The following is a 20,394-nucleotide window of genomic DNA, read 5'->3' as shown; positions in this document are numbered from 1 at the left end:
GCTTGTAGATCTGCTATTTTTCAATAGCTAAAGCACCAAAATGGGTTCCCGCCCCAAAATGCGCTGCACAAGGTGCCCTTTTTTTTTCACTTGAGCACCTGCCCCTCTAAATGTCTGTGCACGCCACTGGCGAAATGGTTCACAAAGCCTACAAAGTGTCTCCTAAATATAGTAGGTGTGTTTCGCTTCTCCCCCTCCCCATTATAGGCAAATGTCATGATTGTAACGAACCATTTAATCACTACTTTGAGTACGAAATTGTTACCATAGAACTAAGTATTGTTTCCCTTTTAAGAAAGGCTATAAAGGCCCAGGCCGTAGCGTAACGGTCTGGGCACCGGACTGGTGATCCAGTCGCGGTGTGCCGCGGGTTCGACTCCCGGACCCGACACGGCCTTTACCGCATGTCATCCCCCCATCTATCTCCCGTTTCCTGTCAGCCTACTATCTGTCCCTTAAAAAATCAATAAAAGGCGTAAGCCGCAAAAAAAATAAAAAAATAAAGGCTATAAAGAGATGCTCCCCCTGTCCAGACGGCGGCGCTGTTGCCCACAAAACGAGTTGAACAAGGACTTTCAAAGTTACTTCACACTGGATGTTTATATAGTTTCTCTTTATTTGAGTTTTTTAAAGGTATATTCAGTGATTTCACTTAATTCAAATATCACTTATTTTTTTGTTTTGTTGTGATAATCCTCTCTACTATAGAGTGTGCTGACCATATAAGGAGTTCCTCCCTGTCCCCAGTTAACCCCTGGGGGTCAAAAAACCTTAGGTTTCGTTTTTGACTCTCTATCCTGATTGGACGAAGGTTTGGGTCCCAAGGCAAAAACGAAACCTAAGGTTTTTTGAGTGAAATCACTGAATATACCTTTAAACCGTTTCCCAAATCAGCCCCAACAAGACAAGTTATGGAAAATGATATTATTAAAGGACAACTTTAGTTTTTTTCAACCAAGGTTCATGTTTTAGGTTGTTATTAGAGAAACTAAAAGGTGAGTGTTAATTTTCTTTCATTTGCTGCTTTCTTTCATTTTAGGGATTTTAGCTCTTTTTGACAGGGGGGCGGGGGCATTCGAGCATGGGGCTAAATATGTCTTTTTTTACCAAATTTGATGGTGATTTATTTATTTATTATTTACTATAGTCCTAATAAACCCCAGGAAATTACATCTGGCCACAGAAGATCACAGGATCTACTGAATGTGAAGGTAGCCTACTGGGGGAAGGCTTATACTGTGTGTATAGGCTCAATATGTCAGTTTGTCAGCTTCAATAGATCCTGTGATCTTTTGTGGCCAGATGTAATTTCTTGGGGTTTATTAGGACTATAGTAAATAATAAAAAAATAAATCCCCATAATATTTTGTAAAAAAATACATATTTTGCCCCATGCTCGGAATGCCCCCGCCCCCTGTCAAAAACTGCTAAAATCCCCAAAACGAAAGAAAGCAGAAAATGAAACACTCACCTTTTAGTTTCTCTAATAACAACCTAAAACATGAACCTTGGTTGAAAAAAACTAAAGTTTTCCTTTAAGCATCGGAACACACATTTTATTTAACTTTTAATGTGTCCATTCATTTTACGTTATAATATTCATATATCACATAATATGGGGCCAGAGCCCCCTGTGTGTCGTCCGTCAAATTGCAAATGGACAGCGAGAGGCTTCCTGACTCCTCTCAAATCCCGCGAGAGTTTGTTGCTGGGATAAAGAAAGGTCGATAACAAAGTAGATTCTCTCCTGATTCGTCTCGCTAAAAGAAGCCGTTTTAGTATGAATAATGTTGGTCCAGTATTTAGTTCAGTGACCATGGAGTTAAAGGAAAAAACCTATAAGGTTCTGGCCATTGATTGTGAGAATTCTAAGAAATCATCTAACTGCTATCATGTTGAAAATGAAATACTGTCTAAAAATACTGTCTAAAAAAGAAACATGATAGCATTTTCCACCTTGAATGTCGACCCTCACTATGGTGAAAATCCTGGTCTGGGCCTATGGTCTCTCTCTGTCATGTTATAGATTACCTCTGTGCTGTAAAACTGCTGTTTTGTACCGTGGTTCAATAAAGTTAGTAAGAAACGGATGACGTCAGTGTAGTGCGCGCAGGACCCGAAGACATTTTGCAGCCGAGCCAAAGAGATCTGGTACCCACAGCTGTCAACGTCGTATGGACGTCATATGGACGTCTTTTTGCAACGGACTGAGTCTGCAGGTCCTGAGTTTGACTGTCACGTCGTGTCGAAGACGTTGTTTGGACGTCGTATGGACGTCTGGCTGGGACGGCCGGCGACCTGGACGTTCTGGGTTGGTGGTGGTTACAGAGTGGTCTGTTTGACGTCGTATGGACGTCGTATGGACGTCCCGTTGGTTATGCGCTCAGGACGTCGTTATTGTACGTTTTGGGGTTGGCTTTACCGAGAGGTCTGTTTGACGTCGTATAGACGTCGTATGGACGTCCCGTTGGTTATGTGCTCAGTGAGGCAGAGATGGAGATCTGTTGAAAAGATGTCACTATAAATGTTTTTGTGCAAATTTAATTGTAGATTTGATGACGTCTTAAGTAAGATACATAATTTGTAAATGAGTTGTAGAAAATGAAAATAAATCCTATGAAATCACAAACAGCTTCGTGATAACAAATGAATGTACAGATATATATATATATATATATATATATACTACAGTCTACATCCGTCCTGTGAAAGATTAAAAGTATCATAGAATCTGTGATCTGCTTGTTGAGTCTCTTTGATCATCGATTGCTCTCCCCTGCAGAGGAAGAGGAGTCTGATGCTAACGCTAATGCTAACGCTGCACAACAACACCTCTGGTCTGGTCTGCGGGGCCTTACGTTGCGTAACCATGGTGATTACTGATTATTAATGTATATTCTGCACTAAGCGGTGAGTCAAAGCTGTGTTTATTATTATTGATAAGAATGTTTATTCATTGTGTTTTATTGCCGCTCTCCGTTAGCATGTTGTAAATGGAGAAAGTGTATAAATGACCTGATGTTAGCCCAAACTTCCTCCCAGAATCTTCCCCAGTGAGGGGTGAGAGAGGCTGGACAAGTTTGAATTTCTCCAACTATAAACTTTCATGACAGCAGATAGCCTAAGTACAAATATAGTCACTAGTCTGTCACGACCTCGACCTGATGATCAGGTGAAGTCAGAGCCATGTCGTTCGTGACAGAATAGTGAGTGACTACAAAGGAAAGGAAAGGTACTATGTTTACCCAGGGTGGGTAACAACGTTGTGATTGATTGAATTTGATTGAAGTATTTATTAACAGCTTGCAGAATTACAGTCCATTTCAAACACAACTCAATACAAACTTACAAAGACTGTTAACTGTGAGTGGACGACCCAATTAAGCATTACACTTGTTTACAAGAGGGTCCACCTTGTTCAATTCATCAAAACTTCTATAGTCAAAGAACAGAACAGGAATTCATCATAAAATAGGTAAAAAAAGGGGAAAAAAACAGTGAGGGGGGGGGGGGGGGGGCGATTCAGATTTTACGGAGGCCAGTTTAGAATTGCAGCCGTCCGTAGGTGCCCTTTGAGAGCGGTTTTGAAGGAGTCAAGGGATTCGCATGTCTTAATGACTGTTGGTAGGGCGTTCCACATTTTGGTGGCATAGGAGTGAAATAAATTGTGTCTGTTTAATTTTGTTTGAGCCGAATCTGGGTTGTACATGGTTTGTTGCACTCCCTCTGGTGTTGTGGGTGTGGACTTCGTTAGTCTTAGCTAGTTTATTTAGGATTGCTTCATAATGTGGTGTAAATCAGTGGTTCTTGATGGAGTACTGTAAAGCGTCTGCAGGAGAATAAAGTTAAAGTCGCTGAGAGGCGATGGGATGTTGTCAGACGCGCTCCGCCGCAAACAAAAGGAATTCGCTGGATCCAAATGATGCATTTAAAGGCTTTATTAAAGCAATATAAATAACTCAATATGGCGCTCAAACGTAAAGCAAAATGACCACAGCATCAACGTAAATAAAATAAAGCAGTGTTGGCCTACGGTCGGTTGCATTAAAACAGGGTTGAGCGTTGGCCTGTGGTCGGTTGTATTAAAACAGGGTTGAGTGTTGGTCTGTGGTCGGTTGCATTAAAACAGGGTTGAGTGTTGGTCTGTGGTCGGTTGCATTAAAACAGGGTTGAGTGTTGGTCTGTGGTCGGTTGCATTAAAACAGGGTTGAGCGTTGGTCTGTGGTCGGTTGTATTAAAACAGGGTTGAGCGTTGGCCTGTGGTCGGTTGTATTAAAACAGGGTTGAGTGTTGGTCTGTGGTCGGTTGCATTAAAACAGGGTTGAGTGTTGGTCTGTGGTCGGTTGCATTAAAACAGGGTTGAGTGTTGGTCTGTGGTCGGTTGCATTAAAACAGGGTTGAGCGTTGGCCTGTGGTCGGTTGTAACTTGTATTAAAACAGGGTTGAGCGTTGGCCTGTGGTCGGTTGCATTAAAACAGGGTTGAGCGTTGGCCTGTGGTCGGTTGTAACTTGTATTAAAACAGGGTTGAGCGTTGGCCTGTGGTCGGTTGCATTAAAACAGGGTTGAGTGTTGGTCTGTGGTCGGTTGCATTAAAACAGGGTTGAGTGTTGGTCTGTGGTCGGTTGCATTAAAACAGGGTTGAGCGTTGGCCTGTGGTCGGTTGCATTAAAACAGGGTTGAGTGTTGGTCTGTGGTCGGTTGCATTAAAACAGGGTTGAGCGTTGTTGTTCTGTGGTCGGTTGCATTAAAACAACGTTAAACTCAATTTGACTCGATTTGCCACTGACTCACTTTGTGCATGCGCAAAAACTCTCTTCAACCGAAAATAGCCGATCTACAAGCTCTGTCATTGCATCTAGTTGTTTGGCTGTGCAACATGCTTATATAGATCTACAAGCTCTCAGTGCAACATGCTTCTGTGGAGGATTGTGAGTGAGTCTGCTAAAAGTGTGTGTGTGTGTGTGTGTGTGTGTGTGTGTGTGTGTGTGTGTGTGTGTGTGTGTGTGTGTGTGTGTGTGTGTGTGTGTGTGTGTGTGTGTGTGTGTGTGTGTGTGTGTGTGTGTGTGTGTGTGTGTGTGTGTGTGTGTGTGTGTGTGTGGCAGATGTCTACCAGTGATGTCCATCTATCCAGTCAGGACCTGAGCTCTGCTGCCCCCTGGAGGACTGCTGCCTGCATGACTCCCACCTACTGCACTGACACTGAGATGGACTGTGAGTAACACACACGCACACACACACACTAGGGCTGACCACAAAAAATCGATTAATCAATGTTCAATCGATAATCGCAATTGCTGCTGTGAGTTTTGTTTTCGTTATGTTATAAGAGAAGTAATGCCTCTGTTTCATATTTTCTGTATAGTGTTGCACTGATACTATTGTGTTTAATAACTCAATTCCTCCTTTGCTCCGCGAGCCGCATGCGTGCGCCTCGCAATTGCTGCTGTGAGTTTGATTGATTGAAATATGTATTAACAGTTTGCAGAATTACAGTAGGCTACATTTCAAGCACAAACTAAATACAAAGACTGTTAACTGTGAGTGGACGACCCGATTAAGCATTACACTGGTTTACAACAGGGTCCACCATGTTCAATTCATCAAAAGTAATAAGGCCTCGATTAAATGACGCTTTATTTACGGCAAGAGGAGAAGAAAAAATAAATCATCAAAAACATGATCGAGGGTCAGCCCTAACACACACACACACACAGGACTCGAAATTATTTTTTGTACTTGGTTGCTACCAGTTTAAAAATATAGGAGCACCAGATAACTTTTTAGCAGACTCACTCCCAATCTCCCACCGTAGTCTGAAAACCCACCTCTTCAGATTCCATCTTAGCCCACACTTTATGTAGACATAGCAATATATAGTGTATGTATACACATAGTTTCATTATATAGATATTCCACTGTCATGATGACTAATCTTATGTATTTGGTGTGCTAAGGGCCTTGCAAACGTGCAGTGAGGAATGCAGGCCTGGATTGGCGACAGGTCTCCTCCAGGTCTGCTCAAGAGGTGCGCGACAACGCAGGCGTAAAAATAATATAACATATTGTGAAAAGTAAATGGTGAAAAGTAGCCTTAGAAATGCATGTTGGGATTAGGTTAATTGTACAATTTACAATTTAGGCATTTAGCAGACGCTCTTAATCCAGAGCGATTTACATTAGAACAAAAAAGCATCACATAAAATCACATAAAAAGCATTTATCATGAAACATGCGTAAGCTAAGAACGTAACAGTGGAATATCTATATAATGAAACTATTAGGGCCGGGACTAATTGCGATTAATTAACTACAGAAAAATTTATGCATTAAAAAAATTAACGCATTTTAATTGCACTATTTTTTTCACCGCGGAACGTTGTCACTGGACAGTTTTCAGACGGACCTGCTCACCAAGTGTCCATGTCCTCTTCAGACAATAACACCACCAGAAACCGCAGACAGTTCACCAGACTGGGGGAAGCCGCTGAGATCACTTTGCTTGTCCCTGTGGATTGGAAATAGGATTTAAAAGGCTATCCGATGGTAGCGTGGATTACAGCACAGTTGTGTGCAATTATTCAATAAATAATTATTACCCCTATTACAACAAAAACAATGTTTTATTGCTTAAACTTATGTATTCACTATTCATTGATTCACTAGTATACCAAAATCCATTTAAAAAAATTGCTTTCTCACTGTTATCGGGTCAAATAATGATATGCGATTAAAATGCGATTAATCTAGATTCATTAATCGCAAAGCCTCTGATTAATTAGATTTTTTTTTTTAATCGAGTCCCAGCTCTAGATACTATACATGCTATAAGTCTGTATCAAATGCTATCTAAGTCTACAGAAATGCTATCTAAGGGGGTAGGGTAAGTGCTATGGGCCATGATGGAGTCTGAAAAGGTGGGTTTTCAGACTACTACCCAGGGGGCAAAGGGGGTTGACCTGCATTTGCCATGACCTCAAAGGTTGTCCACCAGAAATAGTATCTATGACCCCGTAGGATCACAACCTATATGGACAACCCGGTAAATTTTTAGCTGGAAGTCCAATATGGCCGCCGCAATATTGGCCCCTATTAGTTATAATGGGGGGTGAATAGGGCAAAATTTTAAACCAAAACCAAAATCCACGAAACTTCTCAGGTTGATCAATGGTATAAATATGAACATTTTTTGTATTGAAAGTTTCCATGAATTTCAATATGGCCGCCACAATATGGCCGCCACAATATTGGCACCCAGAAAATAGGTTTGGCTCTAACTTCTGAACCAGATGAGCTAGAAACGCAAACTCGGTGTCTATTTCATGTTTTCTGACCATGAGAGACTCAATGGAATACCCATTTTCATTATTGGGTGTGTCTGGACCCTTATTGTGCATATTTACAAGATGGTGGCTACCCGAAATAGTGCTTTACCATGATTTCTACCATGATTGTTGACTGTTTTAGCAAACACAAGCAATATTAATCCATTGGCTAAGATTTATGACACAGAAGGGACATATATATTTGACCTTGCATATTGTCATTTCCCCTCAGATCCTATGTAGAGTTGTAGGAATGATTTCAGATAAAATCAGAGACCAAAACAATGTATCTTAGAGATTACTTTACTATGGGACTGATACTATGGGATTGAATGGGACTGAATGGGAGTGACAGTCCCATAGTAACAGTACCTCCCATTCACTCCCTCACTCCCATTCAGTCCCATTCAGTCCCATTCACTCTGAATGGGAGTGAATGGGAGTGACAGTCCCATAGTAACAGTACCTACCATTCACTCCCTTTCACTCTGAATGGGAGTGAATGGGAGTGACAGTCCCATAGTAACAGTACCTCCCATTCACTCCGATTCAGTCCCATTCACTCCCCCATTCACTCCCATTCACTTTTATTCACTCCCATTCAGTCACATAATAACAGTACACCCCATTCACTCCCATTCAGTCCCATTCACTCCCATCGTGTCAGTCCCATAGTAACAGTACCTCCCATTCAGTTACATTCCCTCCCATTCACTCCCATAGTATCAGTCTCATAGAAACAATACCTCCCATTCACTCCCATGCACTCCCATAGTATCAGTCCCATAGTAACAGTACCTCCCTTTCACTCCCATTCAGTCCCATAGTATCAGTAACTCCCATTCACTCCCATAGTATCAGTCATATATTAACAGTACCTCCCTTTCACTCCCATTCAGTCCCATAGTATCAGTCCCATACAGTACCTCCCATTCACTCCCATTCAGTCCCATGCACTCCCATAGTATCAGTCCCATAACTAAAAAACGTTGCATGGATGCACCTGGGACGTATCCTCAGTGATGTATCCTGAGGTCAACGGGGTTCCGGGTCTCTCAACATCATACCCCTCACTCAGGCGACCCAGTCGGGGTTGATCAAGTCCCGACTTACGTCCCAGTAGCTATACCCTCAATCAGTCCCACTAGGGAAAAACCAGCGGCACACAATCCGTTGGAACTACTCCAGAACTACTCTGCCAGGGCTGGGAGGTACACTTCTGGCACATGGAGGGACTAGGCTCTGTGGGTTGTCTCCTGGTCGGGCCCCTCCTACGTCTCATCAGGTCCACTCCTGCTCTCACCAGGAGTAGAGCGAGGACCTGTGTGTTGCATCAGAGTCCCAGCACCAGACAGTTTATTCAGGAGTGGTGGGCATTGGGCAATGGTTCCGCAGGGTCATGGTGCTGCGGTTCCGCTTGCTGCTTGCATGGCCCTCCCAAAGGCCTCACCGAGGGTTGTTGGACTTCATCCTCACAGAGGACACAGGCTGGGGCACTAACCCATACTGCTCACCCGGGTGCCGTCTACATTCCGGCTGTCACCCGTCTCTCCGGTGTCACCAGACTATACCTGGTTGTCACATAGTCTATTCCTATGAGTCACTATATAAATAGAAGAACTATAACTAAAAAACATCGCATGGATGCACCTGGGACGTATCCTCAGTGATGTATCCTGAGGTCAACGGTGTTTCGGATCTCTCAACATCATACCCATCACTTAGGCGACCCAGCCGGGAGTGATCAAGTCCCGACTTACGTCCCAGTAGCTACCCTCAATCAGTCCCACTAGGGAAAAACCAGGGGCACACAATCTGTTGGAACTACTCCAGAACTACTCTGCCAAGGCTGGGAGGTACACTTCTGGCACATGGAGGGACTAGGCTCTGTGGGTTGTCTCCTGGCTGGGTACTGTTACCCATAGTAACAGTACCTCCCTTTCACTCCCATTCACTCCCATTCACTCCCATAGTATCAGTCCCATAGTAACAGTACCTCCCATGCACTCCCATAGTATCAGTCCCATAGTAACAGTACCTCCCTTTCACTCCCATTCAGTCCCATTCACTCCCATTCTATCAGTCCCATAGTAACAGTACCTCCCATTCAGTCCCATTCACTCCCATTTTGAAAGGTGTGTTAAAATGGCCTAAGTCACATTTTATTATGACTTAGGCAAAATAATATGGCCTAAGTCTCCCTCTTGACATAGGCCATTGTTTTAATAGGGTGTAACAGGAAGGCCTTTTACATTAGGGCTCGGGTGATTTTACCAGAGGTGGCCAGCATCACCAGGTGGTGATTTAGGCCAAAAAAGCAATTTGGCAAAAAATGACTTAGGCAATTAGTTTAATAAGGTGACGATATTCAAAACAGTCAACAATCATGGTAGAAATCATGGTAAAGCACTATTTCGGGTAGCCACGATCTTGTAAATATGCACAATAAGGGTCCAGACACACCCAATAATAAAAATAGGTATTCCATTGAGTCTCTCATGGTCAGAAAACATGAAATAGACACTGATTTTGCGTTTATAGCTCATCTGGTTCAGAAGTTAGAGCCAAACCTATTTTCTGGGTGCTAATATTGTGGCGGCCATATTGTGGCGGCCATATTGAATTTCATGGAAACCTTCAATACAAAATATGTTCATATTTATATCATTGATCAACCTGAGAAGTTTCGTGGATTTTGGTTTTGGTTTAAAATTTTGCCCTATTCACAACCCATTATAACTAATAGGGGCCAATATTGCGGCGGCCATATTGGACTTCCAGCAAAAAATTGACCGGGTTGTCCATATAGGTTGTGATCCTACGGGGTCATAGATACTATTTCCGGTGGACAACCTTTGAGGTCATGGCAAATGCAGGTTTCCTAAAAAAAGGGTGGTTTGCCCCCTGGGTATACGGTGGAAGATTGAGAGTGATGCTGCAGTTCTGACTGCAATGGGAAGTGCATTCCACAGTTTTGGAGCCAGAAGGGAGAAGAGTTTGGGACGTGTGGAGTGTTGAATGTGCACTGTGTGTGTGTGTGTGTGTGTGTGTGTGTGTGTGTGTGTGTGTGTGTGTGTGTGTGTGTGTGTGTGTGTGTGTGTGTGTGTGTGTGTGTGTGTGTGTGTGTGTGTGTGTGTGTGTGTGTGTGTGTGTGTGCGTGTGCGCGTGCGTGCGCGTGCTACACCAGTTGACCTTAAACCTGTTGATGACATCCGATAAAAGTCACTGATGATCCCTCGCGTTCGTATCTTTGAACGAGAGGCAGGTGAGAAGTCCGAAATTAAGAGTTTAGTATATCCATCAGATCAAAACCACGGAGAGCGCCCTGGATTAGGAGAGACGAGGCATTAAACAGACCGGACTGGGCCGCGCATGAACAAAAAGCGACGCGTTGTAGGCTTGCAGATTGCCGGAGGCCGTGCTATCTACGGACAACGTTATGTACAAACTTTAGCTGTTGACATAATTATTAAAGTTTATTAAATGTAATTTTCAAGTTGAGATTATGGGAGGAAACTTTGAAGAGAGAGGACAGGAGTCTTGCGCCTTGCCTGAGTTGCCTCACTGCATGTGTGGGTATTGTATTGTATTGTACATGTGTGGGTATTGTATTGTATTGTACATGTGTGGGTATTGTATTGTCCGGGATTTGCTGATTGCACTCTGTACAACACCTTGTAAATATTTGTGTCCTTGTATTGTATCTCTTATATGGACATAAATAAATTATTAATATGTGTGTGTCACCGGCGTAGGGTCCATTGTCAATTTAGAGCTTGCCCAGTCTAATTTCAAAGAGAGGGGTGAAGCCCTTGTGCATGCATATTTCTGTTGGTAGCAAACCACAGCATGCAAGCCGTCTTTGCGCTATCTATCTGACTGATGTGTCTCCAGAGGACGCCCCCCCCCCCCATCTGAAGAAGTTCAACAGGGCAGAACTGTCGGTGACTACTGGTCAATCACAGCGCGTCCTTACCAGGTCTTGCAATAACTAGCATTGCTAACAAGTTGTTCTCAGCTGATGTTGCCTCCTCTCTCTCCTCTTCCTCCTCCTAGGTCTCTCACTCCTACCAGTGTCTGAAGAGGTTTCCCCTGAACAGCAGGAGATGAGTCCCATTCTGGTCCAGGGGAAACTAGAACCTCCACAGATTAAAGAAGAACAGGAGGAGATGAGTCCCAGTCTGGTCCAGGTGAAACTAGAACATCCACAGATTAAAGGGGAACAGCAGGAGATGAGTCCCAGTCTGGTCCAGGTGAAACTAGAGCCTCCACTGATTAAAGGGGAACAGCAGGAGGAGTTACTTCAAAGACCAGAGGATGGTACTGAAAACCGAGAGACAGAGCCTGTAGCCGGCACCTCAACTGAACACATGAAAACACAAGCTTACATAGAGTACTGGGTACAACCAACTGGTGACGACCAGCTCCTCTCTTCACACTGTTCTGACTCTGACATCACTGAGGACAGTGATGACTGGCCTTCACACTGTTCTGAATCTGATGCTGAAGACGGTGAAGGACAAAAAATGCCTTTGAGAAACGGGCAAGAAAATAAATCAAAATCGTTAAAACAAAAGTCATCCATGAGGAGTGAAACAAAAAAGCAAAGCTTCTGTTGTACAGAGTGTGGAAAGGTCTATGGTTCCAAATATGCTTTGAAAAAACACATGAGGATTCATACAGGTGAAAAGCCCTTTTCCTGCACAGTGTGTAGCAAAAGCTTTACCACTAGTGGACAGATGAAGAATCACATGATGATTCATACAGGTGAAAGGCCCTTTTCTTGCACAGTATGCAGTCAAAGATTTATTCAAGCTTGCAATCTACAAAAACACATGAGGATTCATACAGGTGAAAAGCCCTTTTCTTGCACATATTGTAGTCGAAGCTTTAACCGAGATGACACTCTGAAAGAACACATCAGGATCCATACGGGTGAAAGGCCCTTTTCTTGTACAGTATGTAGCAAACGCTTTACCACTGGGGGAATAATGAAGACACACATGAGGCGGCTTCACGATCGCCAAAAGCCACAGGAAAAACAAAAGCCAGAGAAACAAAAGCAGTCCATGAGGAGCCAAACAAAAAAGAAAAGCTTCTGTTGTACAGAGTGTGGAAAGATCTATGGTTCCAATGCTGTTCTGAAAAAACACATGAGCATTCATACAGGTGAAAAGCCCTTTGCTTGCACAGTATGTAGCAAATGCTTTACCACTGGTGAAGCATTAAAGAGACACCTGATGATTCATACTGGTGAAAAGCCCTTGGCTTGCACAGTATGTAGCAAATGCTTTAAACATGCTGGCTCTCTGAAAAGACACATGACCGACGTTCATACCGATGAAAAGCCCTTCGCTTGCATAGTATGCAGTCACAGCTTTAACCAACCTCACAATCTAAAAAAACACATGAGGATTCATACAGGTGAAAAGCCCTTTGCTTGCACATTTTGTAGTCGATGCTTTAACCGAGATGACACTCTGAAAGAACACATCAGGATCCATACGGGTGAAAAGCCCTTTTCTTGTACAGTGTGTAGCAAATGCTTTAAACAACCTGGAACTCTGAAAACGCACATGATGATCCATACAGGTGAAAAGCCCTTTGCTTGCACAGCATGTAGCAAACGCTTTACCACTAGTGGAATAAGGACGACACACATGAGGATGCTTCACGATGGCTAAGCTATGATGATTAAGACTGATTACATTGACAATTTCATCGTCAAATAAAAACTAGACAAAAAATGTTAGGAAGTGAGTAGTGGACAAGAGATCCAGTATAAAGTAATTTTACACTTGGTTGCATGCTGAAATTAGCCGATCTACAATAGACTAGAATCTTATGATGTGTATTATTATTATTTTTTTTTAAGATATGTTTTTGCGGCTTACGCCTTTATTGATTTTTTTTTAAGGGATAGAAAGTAGGCTGACAGGAAACGGGAGAGAGATGGGGGGATGACATGCGGTAAAGGCCGTGTCGGGTCCGGGAGTCGAACCCGCGGCACACCGCGACTGGATCACCAGTCCGGTGCCCAGACCGTTACGCTACGGCCTGGGCTGATGTGTATTATTTAGTCGACTAAAACTAAGACATTCCAGGTGACTAAATTATGACCCAAACTAAATGAAAACTATTCAAAAGACTATGACTAAAAGTAAAATGAAAGACAACAGTGCTCCGGGACCTGGTGCAGTGTCTGTAACAGGACGCTACGGACACAGTCTTGGTCTCAGATGTGAAGCAGCATATATCTTCATGGGCTGGGCCCAATTTATTTAAGTGAACTGGTGCACCCCAAGTTGAATATGAGACAACGTAGGTCTTCAGACAAAGGTTTTCACTAAGCTGCGAACCAAAGGAGATCGAGCTTACGAATTTGTTGCACCTACGCTGTGGAATGATTTACCACTCTGCTTTAGAAACGCTGTGTCTGTTGGCATCTTTAAGAAGCATTTGTACCGCAAACATTTTGGCTTGCTCCAGTGATTTCTATGTACTGTTCTATCTTATCTATTTCTAGGTACTGTCTTTGCTGCTCTGTTTCTTATTTCATTGTTGGTTTATTTTTTGATTGAGATGTTCTTGTTTTATTCCTTTTATTTTATTGTACAGCACCTTGTAACGACTGTTTTGAAAGGCGCTCTATAAATAAAATTACCTTACCTATTGCCGTCTTCCTGCGTCTCAGTAGCTCCACCCAGCAGGTGGGAGGAAAGCACCTGCTTTATGTTATCACCGTAGAAACCGTAAGGAAACACATGCCCTGCCAGGCCAGGCCAGAGGGGATGTGACCATAGACTTTATGTTATCACCGTAGAAACCGTAAGGAAACACATGCCCTGCCAGGCCAGGCCAGAGGGGATGTGACCATAGACTTTATGTTATCAACATAGAAACCGTAGGGAAACACATGCCCTGCAGGCCAGGCCAGAGGGGATGTGACCATAGACTTTATGTTATCACCATAGAAACCGTAGGGAAACACATGCCCTTCAGGCCAGGCCAGAGGGGATGTGACCATAGATTTTATGTTATCACCATAGAAACCATAGGGAAACACATGCCCTGCCGGCCAGAGGGGATGTGACCATAGACTTTATGTTATCACCATAGAAACCGTAGGGAAACACATGCCCTGCAGGCCAGGCCAGAGGGGATGTGACCATAGACATATAAACATAGACGCCCCTTCCCGGCTCTGAGGCGCGTGTCACAATTGTCCCGAGATTTCCTTGCAAAGCATTTTGCCTTCACTGAGCGGAAGCTTTTTGGGAGTCCCGGAAAAGACGCGCTGTGATTGGCCAGTATAGTCACTTGAGTCACAGCGAGAGACATGGAGGAGTCGCATGAGTGAGGTCACTTGGGCAGAGACGCAGCGTGCCTTCAGCAAACGCCTTCAGCACTTCTACAAAAGAAAGCTGAGGAGAACTGTTGCTTTGTGTTCATTCTTTAATGTTTTCGGTTAGTAATCACCCCTGGCTCTGATGTTGTATGGTTGTAGTAATAACTTTGTTGTTTGTGTTTTTTTGTTTGTTTGTCTTGTTTCGTATTGTAATGTATTGTCATGACTGTTTTGTTAAAACACTTCCACTTGACTTCCTGCCTTCATTGGGACACACGTCGCTCCAATGAATTGCAGCGGCCAGTGAGGCATCTATTTCTTTTATAATATCTATGGTTATGTTTATAATATCTATGGTTATCACCTCATAATCAACAGAATGTAGGTGATCAGCAGCTTAGAATTCAGCCAGAATGTGATAATAATCACACATACTGGGGAAACGTGGAAGTGAAACTATGGGAGCGTTTGCTTTTGTGTCCATGACGAAGGTCTGCATGGTGGCCTTGAGCCACGTGAGGCACCGCCCAGCGAGTCGCTGTGCCGAGTGTTGCGACGGCCACCAGAGCTGACTCAGCGCCGTTCGAGTTGCGTCCCGATAGGCAGAGAATAGTAAATATTACTAGTTTCCATGCCCCGACCATAGAGTGTCCCGATAGGCAGAGAATAGTAAATATTACTAGTTTCCATGTCCCGACCATAGAGTTGGAAACGACACGTCCAGCAGGAGGAGTCCTTGACCAGGCTATGTCTGCACCACCCTGCAGTCCAGGTGAACACAGCCAAACGTCTAGAATGCCAGTTTGGCCATATATATTATAGCCATATTCCAACGTCCTGATAACGGTTAATTGTCTCCACCAGGCCGAAGGCATGTGGGGAGAGTATGTTTTGCACTCCGTCCGTCCGCGTGTGTGTGTCCGTGTGTGTGTGTGTCCGTGAACAGCTAATCTCGGCCACCGTTAACCCGGTCGATGCCATATTTTGCACACACACTCCCTGGATGCCAACCATGAACCTCTGCCCCAAACTTTCCAGAACGGCCTGTTATAGCGCCACCAGGAGGCCGCTTTGTGCAAAACAAGTTTTTCAATGCCATATTTTGCACACACACTCCCTGGATGCCAACCATGAACCTCTGCCCCAAACTTTCCAGAACGGCCTGTTATAGCGCCACCAGGAGGCCGCTTTGTGCAAAACACGTTTTTGCACAGTACACCTACAGATTTTGTCCAAACATCACGCAAATTGGTACACAGTCTCTCTAGAGCCATTCAACGAAACGGGTCTTTCAGATTTATCAGACTCCATCCTGATTGGTTAAGATTGGCTTCCAAAGTTCACAGGAGTGCTCAGTTTCAAACAAAATGCTGCAAATCATGAACACATCGCGTGATTTCCGTGAAATTGCGCACCCACATTCCCACTAGGCCGAGGACGAAATGCCACATGAACAATTTCAACTCAGCCTCAAGGTGGCGCTATAACTGGCCAAAAAGTGTTTTTACCTCTAACTGCACGGATCTGTGGATAACCTGGTGGAGACCTGTGCCCGGAAGGGCACTTTTTCTAGTTTGTGTATTTAATGCAGTGAAAAAGAGAACATGAAAATGTAAATCTAATCTAATGTAAATTAAAAAGAAGCACAATAAATGCACAATCTAAATCTGGATGAACCATAAGTGCCATAAGTTTAATTCCTGTCTCATCTGTGTCACATTATCTTTCATTTTTAATGTTTTAATCAAAGCTTTGATTGATTGAAGTATTTATTAGATTCCATTGAAAATGTTTTTACGGCATGATGATGTATGATGATTTTTAGGTAGGTACCACCAGGTAAAGTTTGAATTACTGTTACATTTAACACTGATTAGTACACATGCACATGCATGCACATTGCACACACACACACACACAGTCAGCTAAAATAATGTTTTGTCACAGAAGGAAACACTTACCTTAGGATAGAGACCGGTGCGCCGTGCCGTCATTCCGTGAACAGTGTTCTAGTTTTAAAGTAAATTAACTAAATAATTAAAAATTCCGCATTTTCGGCGCCCCCTATGGATGCAAATGGAATTGCTTTGGGCTCCGTTGATTAAACATTAAACATAAATTGACATGTGAAATTTGGGGTGGATTGCACATTCCATTCGTGATTTGTGTAATTTTGTATGAAACGGGCCCCTCCCACAACTTTGGACGCCGATTACAGCCGAACGATGCGGACAATGAAAATGCTGCCTGTGGTGTTTTAATCAGATAGGTCCAGAGATCATTTGTACCGATTCTTGTGAGATTTGCACAAAAGCTGTAGGTGGAAGAGCAAAAAGTGTGTTTTGAAGAAAAGTTAAAATGGCGGAAGATCTATCTGGCGCAAATGTACGTGGCCTATATGGGGAGATGCGGCATGACCCAAGGAATCCAGGGAAAGTGAAATTTTGATTTTACGACCTACGTCCAAGAGGTATAAGGCAAATTGTAAAGTGGGCTGTTATAGCGCCACCATGTGTGTGTGATGAATTGAACATGGTGGACCCTGTTGTAAACAAGTGTATTGCTTAATTGGGTCGTCCACTCACAGTTAACAGTCTTTGTATTGAGTTTGTGCTTGAAATGTACTGTAATTCTGCAAACTGTTAATACATATTTAAATCAATCAATCAAAAAGTGTGTGATGTAACATCCGCCCGATCATAATTTGTATTATGTAATAATGAATAAACACGATGGCCTGATCACATAATCAATATCATCATATTATTAATTCAACAAAATGGTCATGCCACTTCGGTTGCCAAACTTGAATGAAAAAGACGCATAGAATCAGCCTTCTGAAATCTGAATAGCGAGCATCAAACCTGGTCCGTCAGTAGCCGCAGTAGACTACTAAAGCCCTGACAGAGTACAAAATACGGAGAAATGAGCACTTGACTCGTAGTCTATTGAAAGCCCTGATTGAACATGATTTTTCCCCTGTTTCTATATACATTGATTCCATTCGAATGCAGCACGTCCTGTCAACGTCGTATGGACGTCATATGGACGTCTTTTTGCAACGGACTGAGTGAGTCTGCAGGTCGTACGATCTGAGTTTGACTGTCACGTCGTATCGAAGACGTTGTTTGGACGTCGAATGGACGTCTGGCTGGGACGGCCGGCGACCTGGTCGTTCTGGGTTGGTGGTGGTTACAGAGAGAGAGGTCTGTTTGACGTCGCATGGACGTCGTATGGACGTCCCGTTGGTTATGTGCTCAGGACGTCGTTATTGTACGTTTTGGGGTTGGCGTTTACCGAGAGGTCTGTTTGACGTCGTATGGACGTCGTATGGACGTCCCGTTTATTATGCGCTCAGTGAGGCAGAGAGATGGAGATCTGTTGAAAAGATGTCACTATAAATGTCTTTGTGCAAATTGAATTGTAGTTTTGATGACGTCTTAAGATACATCATTTGTAAATGAGTTGTAGAAAATGAAATGAAAATGAAAATAAATCCTATGAAATCACAAACAGCTTCGTGATAACAAATGACTGTACAGATATATATATATATATATATATATATATATATATATATATATATATATATATATATATCGTGATAACAAATGAATGTACAGATATATATATATACTACAGTCTACATCCGTCCTGTGAAAGTATCATAGAATCTGTGATCTGCTTGTTGAGTCTCTTTAATCATCGATTGCTCTCCCCTGCAGAGGAAGAGGAGTCTGATGCTAATGCTAACGCTGCACAACAACACCTCTGGTCTGCGGGGTTGTTTACGTTGCGTAACCATGGTGATTATTAATGTATATTCTGTAGTAAGCGGTGAGTCAAAGCTGTGTTTATTATTATTGTCCATTTGGTTGATAAGAATGTTTGTTTATTGTGTGTTTTTCTCCGTTAGCCACCGTTAGCATGCTAACGCTACAACGGTGTTAGCATGTTAGCCCTGACCAGAGCGACATTGAGGGGTCAGAAAACAGCATGGCGGTCGCGCGAGCCCATAGACTCCAATGCATTCCGTAAACTTCCGGTTGTCCCTTTTTGAAGCCTTCAAATCTACTCTGGGACAAACCAACAGAAGTCTGTGTAGAAGAGAAGAGCCGCCATTGGACTGAAGCCCCATGACGTTTTTTATTTCAGTATTTATTAACAGTTTGCAGAATTACAGTACATTTCAAGCACAACTCAATACAAAGACTGTGAGTGGACGACACCATAAAACTCATAAAGCATTACACTTGTTTACAATGTAAACAAACCACTTGCCCACTTGTTTACAATGTAAACAAGTGTTTACAATGTAAACAAGTGTTTACAATTGTTTACAATGTAAACAAGTGTAATACAACTTACAAGTGTTATACTTTACAACATTAGGGTCCACCAGTGAATGAAGTTGTAACTGTCTCGTGAGTCGTGACTCTAGCCCTGATGACAGTCATGAGTCATGACGTAACTTCAGCCTGTTTTACGCACTTTCTCCATAAACGTTACAACGTTAACGTCTAGATATTCCACTGTTAGACTGATGTTAGGTTCTGGTAGCTCTAATTCCGTCGCAACGGAAGCAGTATTTGATTGATTGATTGAAATATGTATTAACAGTTTGCAGAATTACAGTAGGCTACATTTCAAGCACAAACTCAATACAAAGACTGTTAACTGTGAGTGGACGACCCAATTAAGCATTACTTGTTTACAAGAGGGTCCACCATGTTCAATTCATCAAAACATTTAGAGACGTACAAATAGACACTTCTATATAGCTAAAGAACAGAACAGGAATTCATCATAAAGGAGGTAAAAAGGGAAAAGAAACATATACAGTGAGGGGGGATTCAGATTTTACGGGGGCCAGTTTCGAATTGCAGCCGTCCGTAGGTGCCCTTTGAGAGCGGTTTTGAAGGAGTCAAGGGATTCACATTGGTTGGTAGGGCGTTCCACATTTTGGTGGCATAGGAGCGTAAAGAATTTAGTCCCTTGTTTGTTGCATGGTGCATGCATAGTCAAATTAACCTTGTACGAGGGCTCCTGTTAAGGTCTTCAGGGTGTTTTTGTTGACCAGTGATGAGATCCTGTTCTTTGATTTACTTTTTTGATTACGTTGGTGGCCATTTTATCACCGGAAAGATTTGCCTCCAGGATGGAACCTAGGTAGGTATTCATCTTTTCGTGTGATAATATTGTCACCCACTCTATCCAAGAAGCCATCTGTCTTGCTGAGATTACCATTTGATCTGAAGAGAATGGATTCAGTTTTTCCCAGGTGTAAGGATAGTTTGTTATCAGCGAGCCAGGTGCATATTCTACCGAGTTCAGAGCTGAGGGCCTTTTCAACCTGCAGTTTATTCCTGTCCGAGACCAGCAGTGCTGAGTCATCTGCGAACAGGAACAAGTTGCAGTCACAGGCTGATGTCATGTCGTTAACATAATTATATTATTATATTAGGAACAGTAAAGGCCCTAGTATGCTTCCTTGTGGAACGCCACAGATCACTGGGAGAGGGGGGGGACACACAGTGTTCCGTTCACCTCCACCATCTGTTCTCTCCCCTCCAGGTAGGATTGCATCCAGCTCACTGATGTGCTATCAAAACCAATAGCCTTTAGCTTGTTAACCAGTACTTCAATCAATCAATCAATCAATCAATTCTTGCTTACTGTAAATCGCTCTGGATTAAATGGGCATTCCACTCATTTTCAACATT

The 20,394-nt window shown here is 43.0% G+C and overlaps 1 protein-coding gene across 1 annotated transcript; it reads left to right on the top strand.

The window, feature by feature from the left end:
- Positions 1–2,856: 2,856 nt before the first annotated feature.
- On the top strand, positions 2,857–13,659 carry LOC310862679 (uncharacterized protein). The gene is made up of 3 exons (XM_083770682.1): positions 2,857–2,872; positions 5,104–5,212; positions 11,380–13,659. Exons 1-3 carry the CDS (start codon positions 2,870–2,872, stop codon positions 13,005–13,007), a joined length of 1,740 nt encoding a protein of 579 aa, XP_083626808.1. The 5' UTR covers positions 2,857–2,869; the 3' UTR covers positions 13,008–13,659.
- Positions 13,660–20,394: the final 6,735 nt, after the last annotated feature.

This window comes from Protomyctophum parallelum, assembly GCF_964188405.1.
Source record: "Protomyctophum parallelum genome assembly, chromosome: 8".
Classification (NCBI taxonomy): Eukaryota; Metazoa; Chordata; class Actinopteri; order Myctophiformes; family Myctophidae; genus Protomyctophum; species Protomyctophum parallelum.
Note: the sequence above shows the minus strand (reverse complement) of the source record. Positions and strands in the feature narration are given on the sequence as shown.

Bases quoted from the DNA above. Each gene is read 5' to 3' on its own strand.
- LOC310862679 (XM_083770682.1), top strand. The intron at 5,213-11,379 runs GTGAGTAACACA...TCCTCCTCCTAG, and splicing joins CACTGACACTGAGATGGACT to GTCTCTCACTCCTACCAGTG.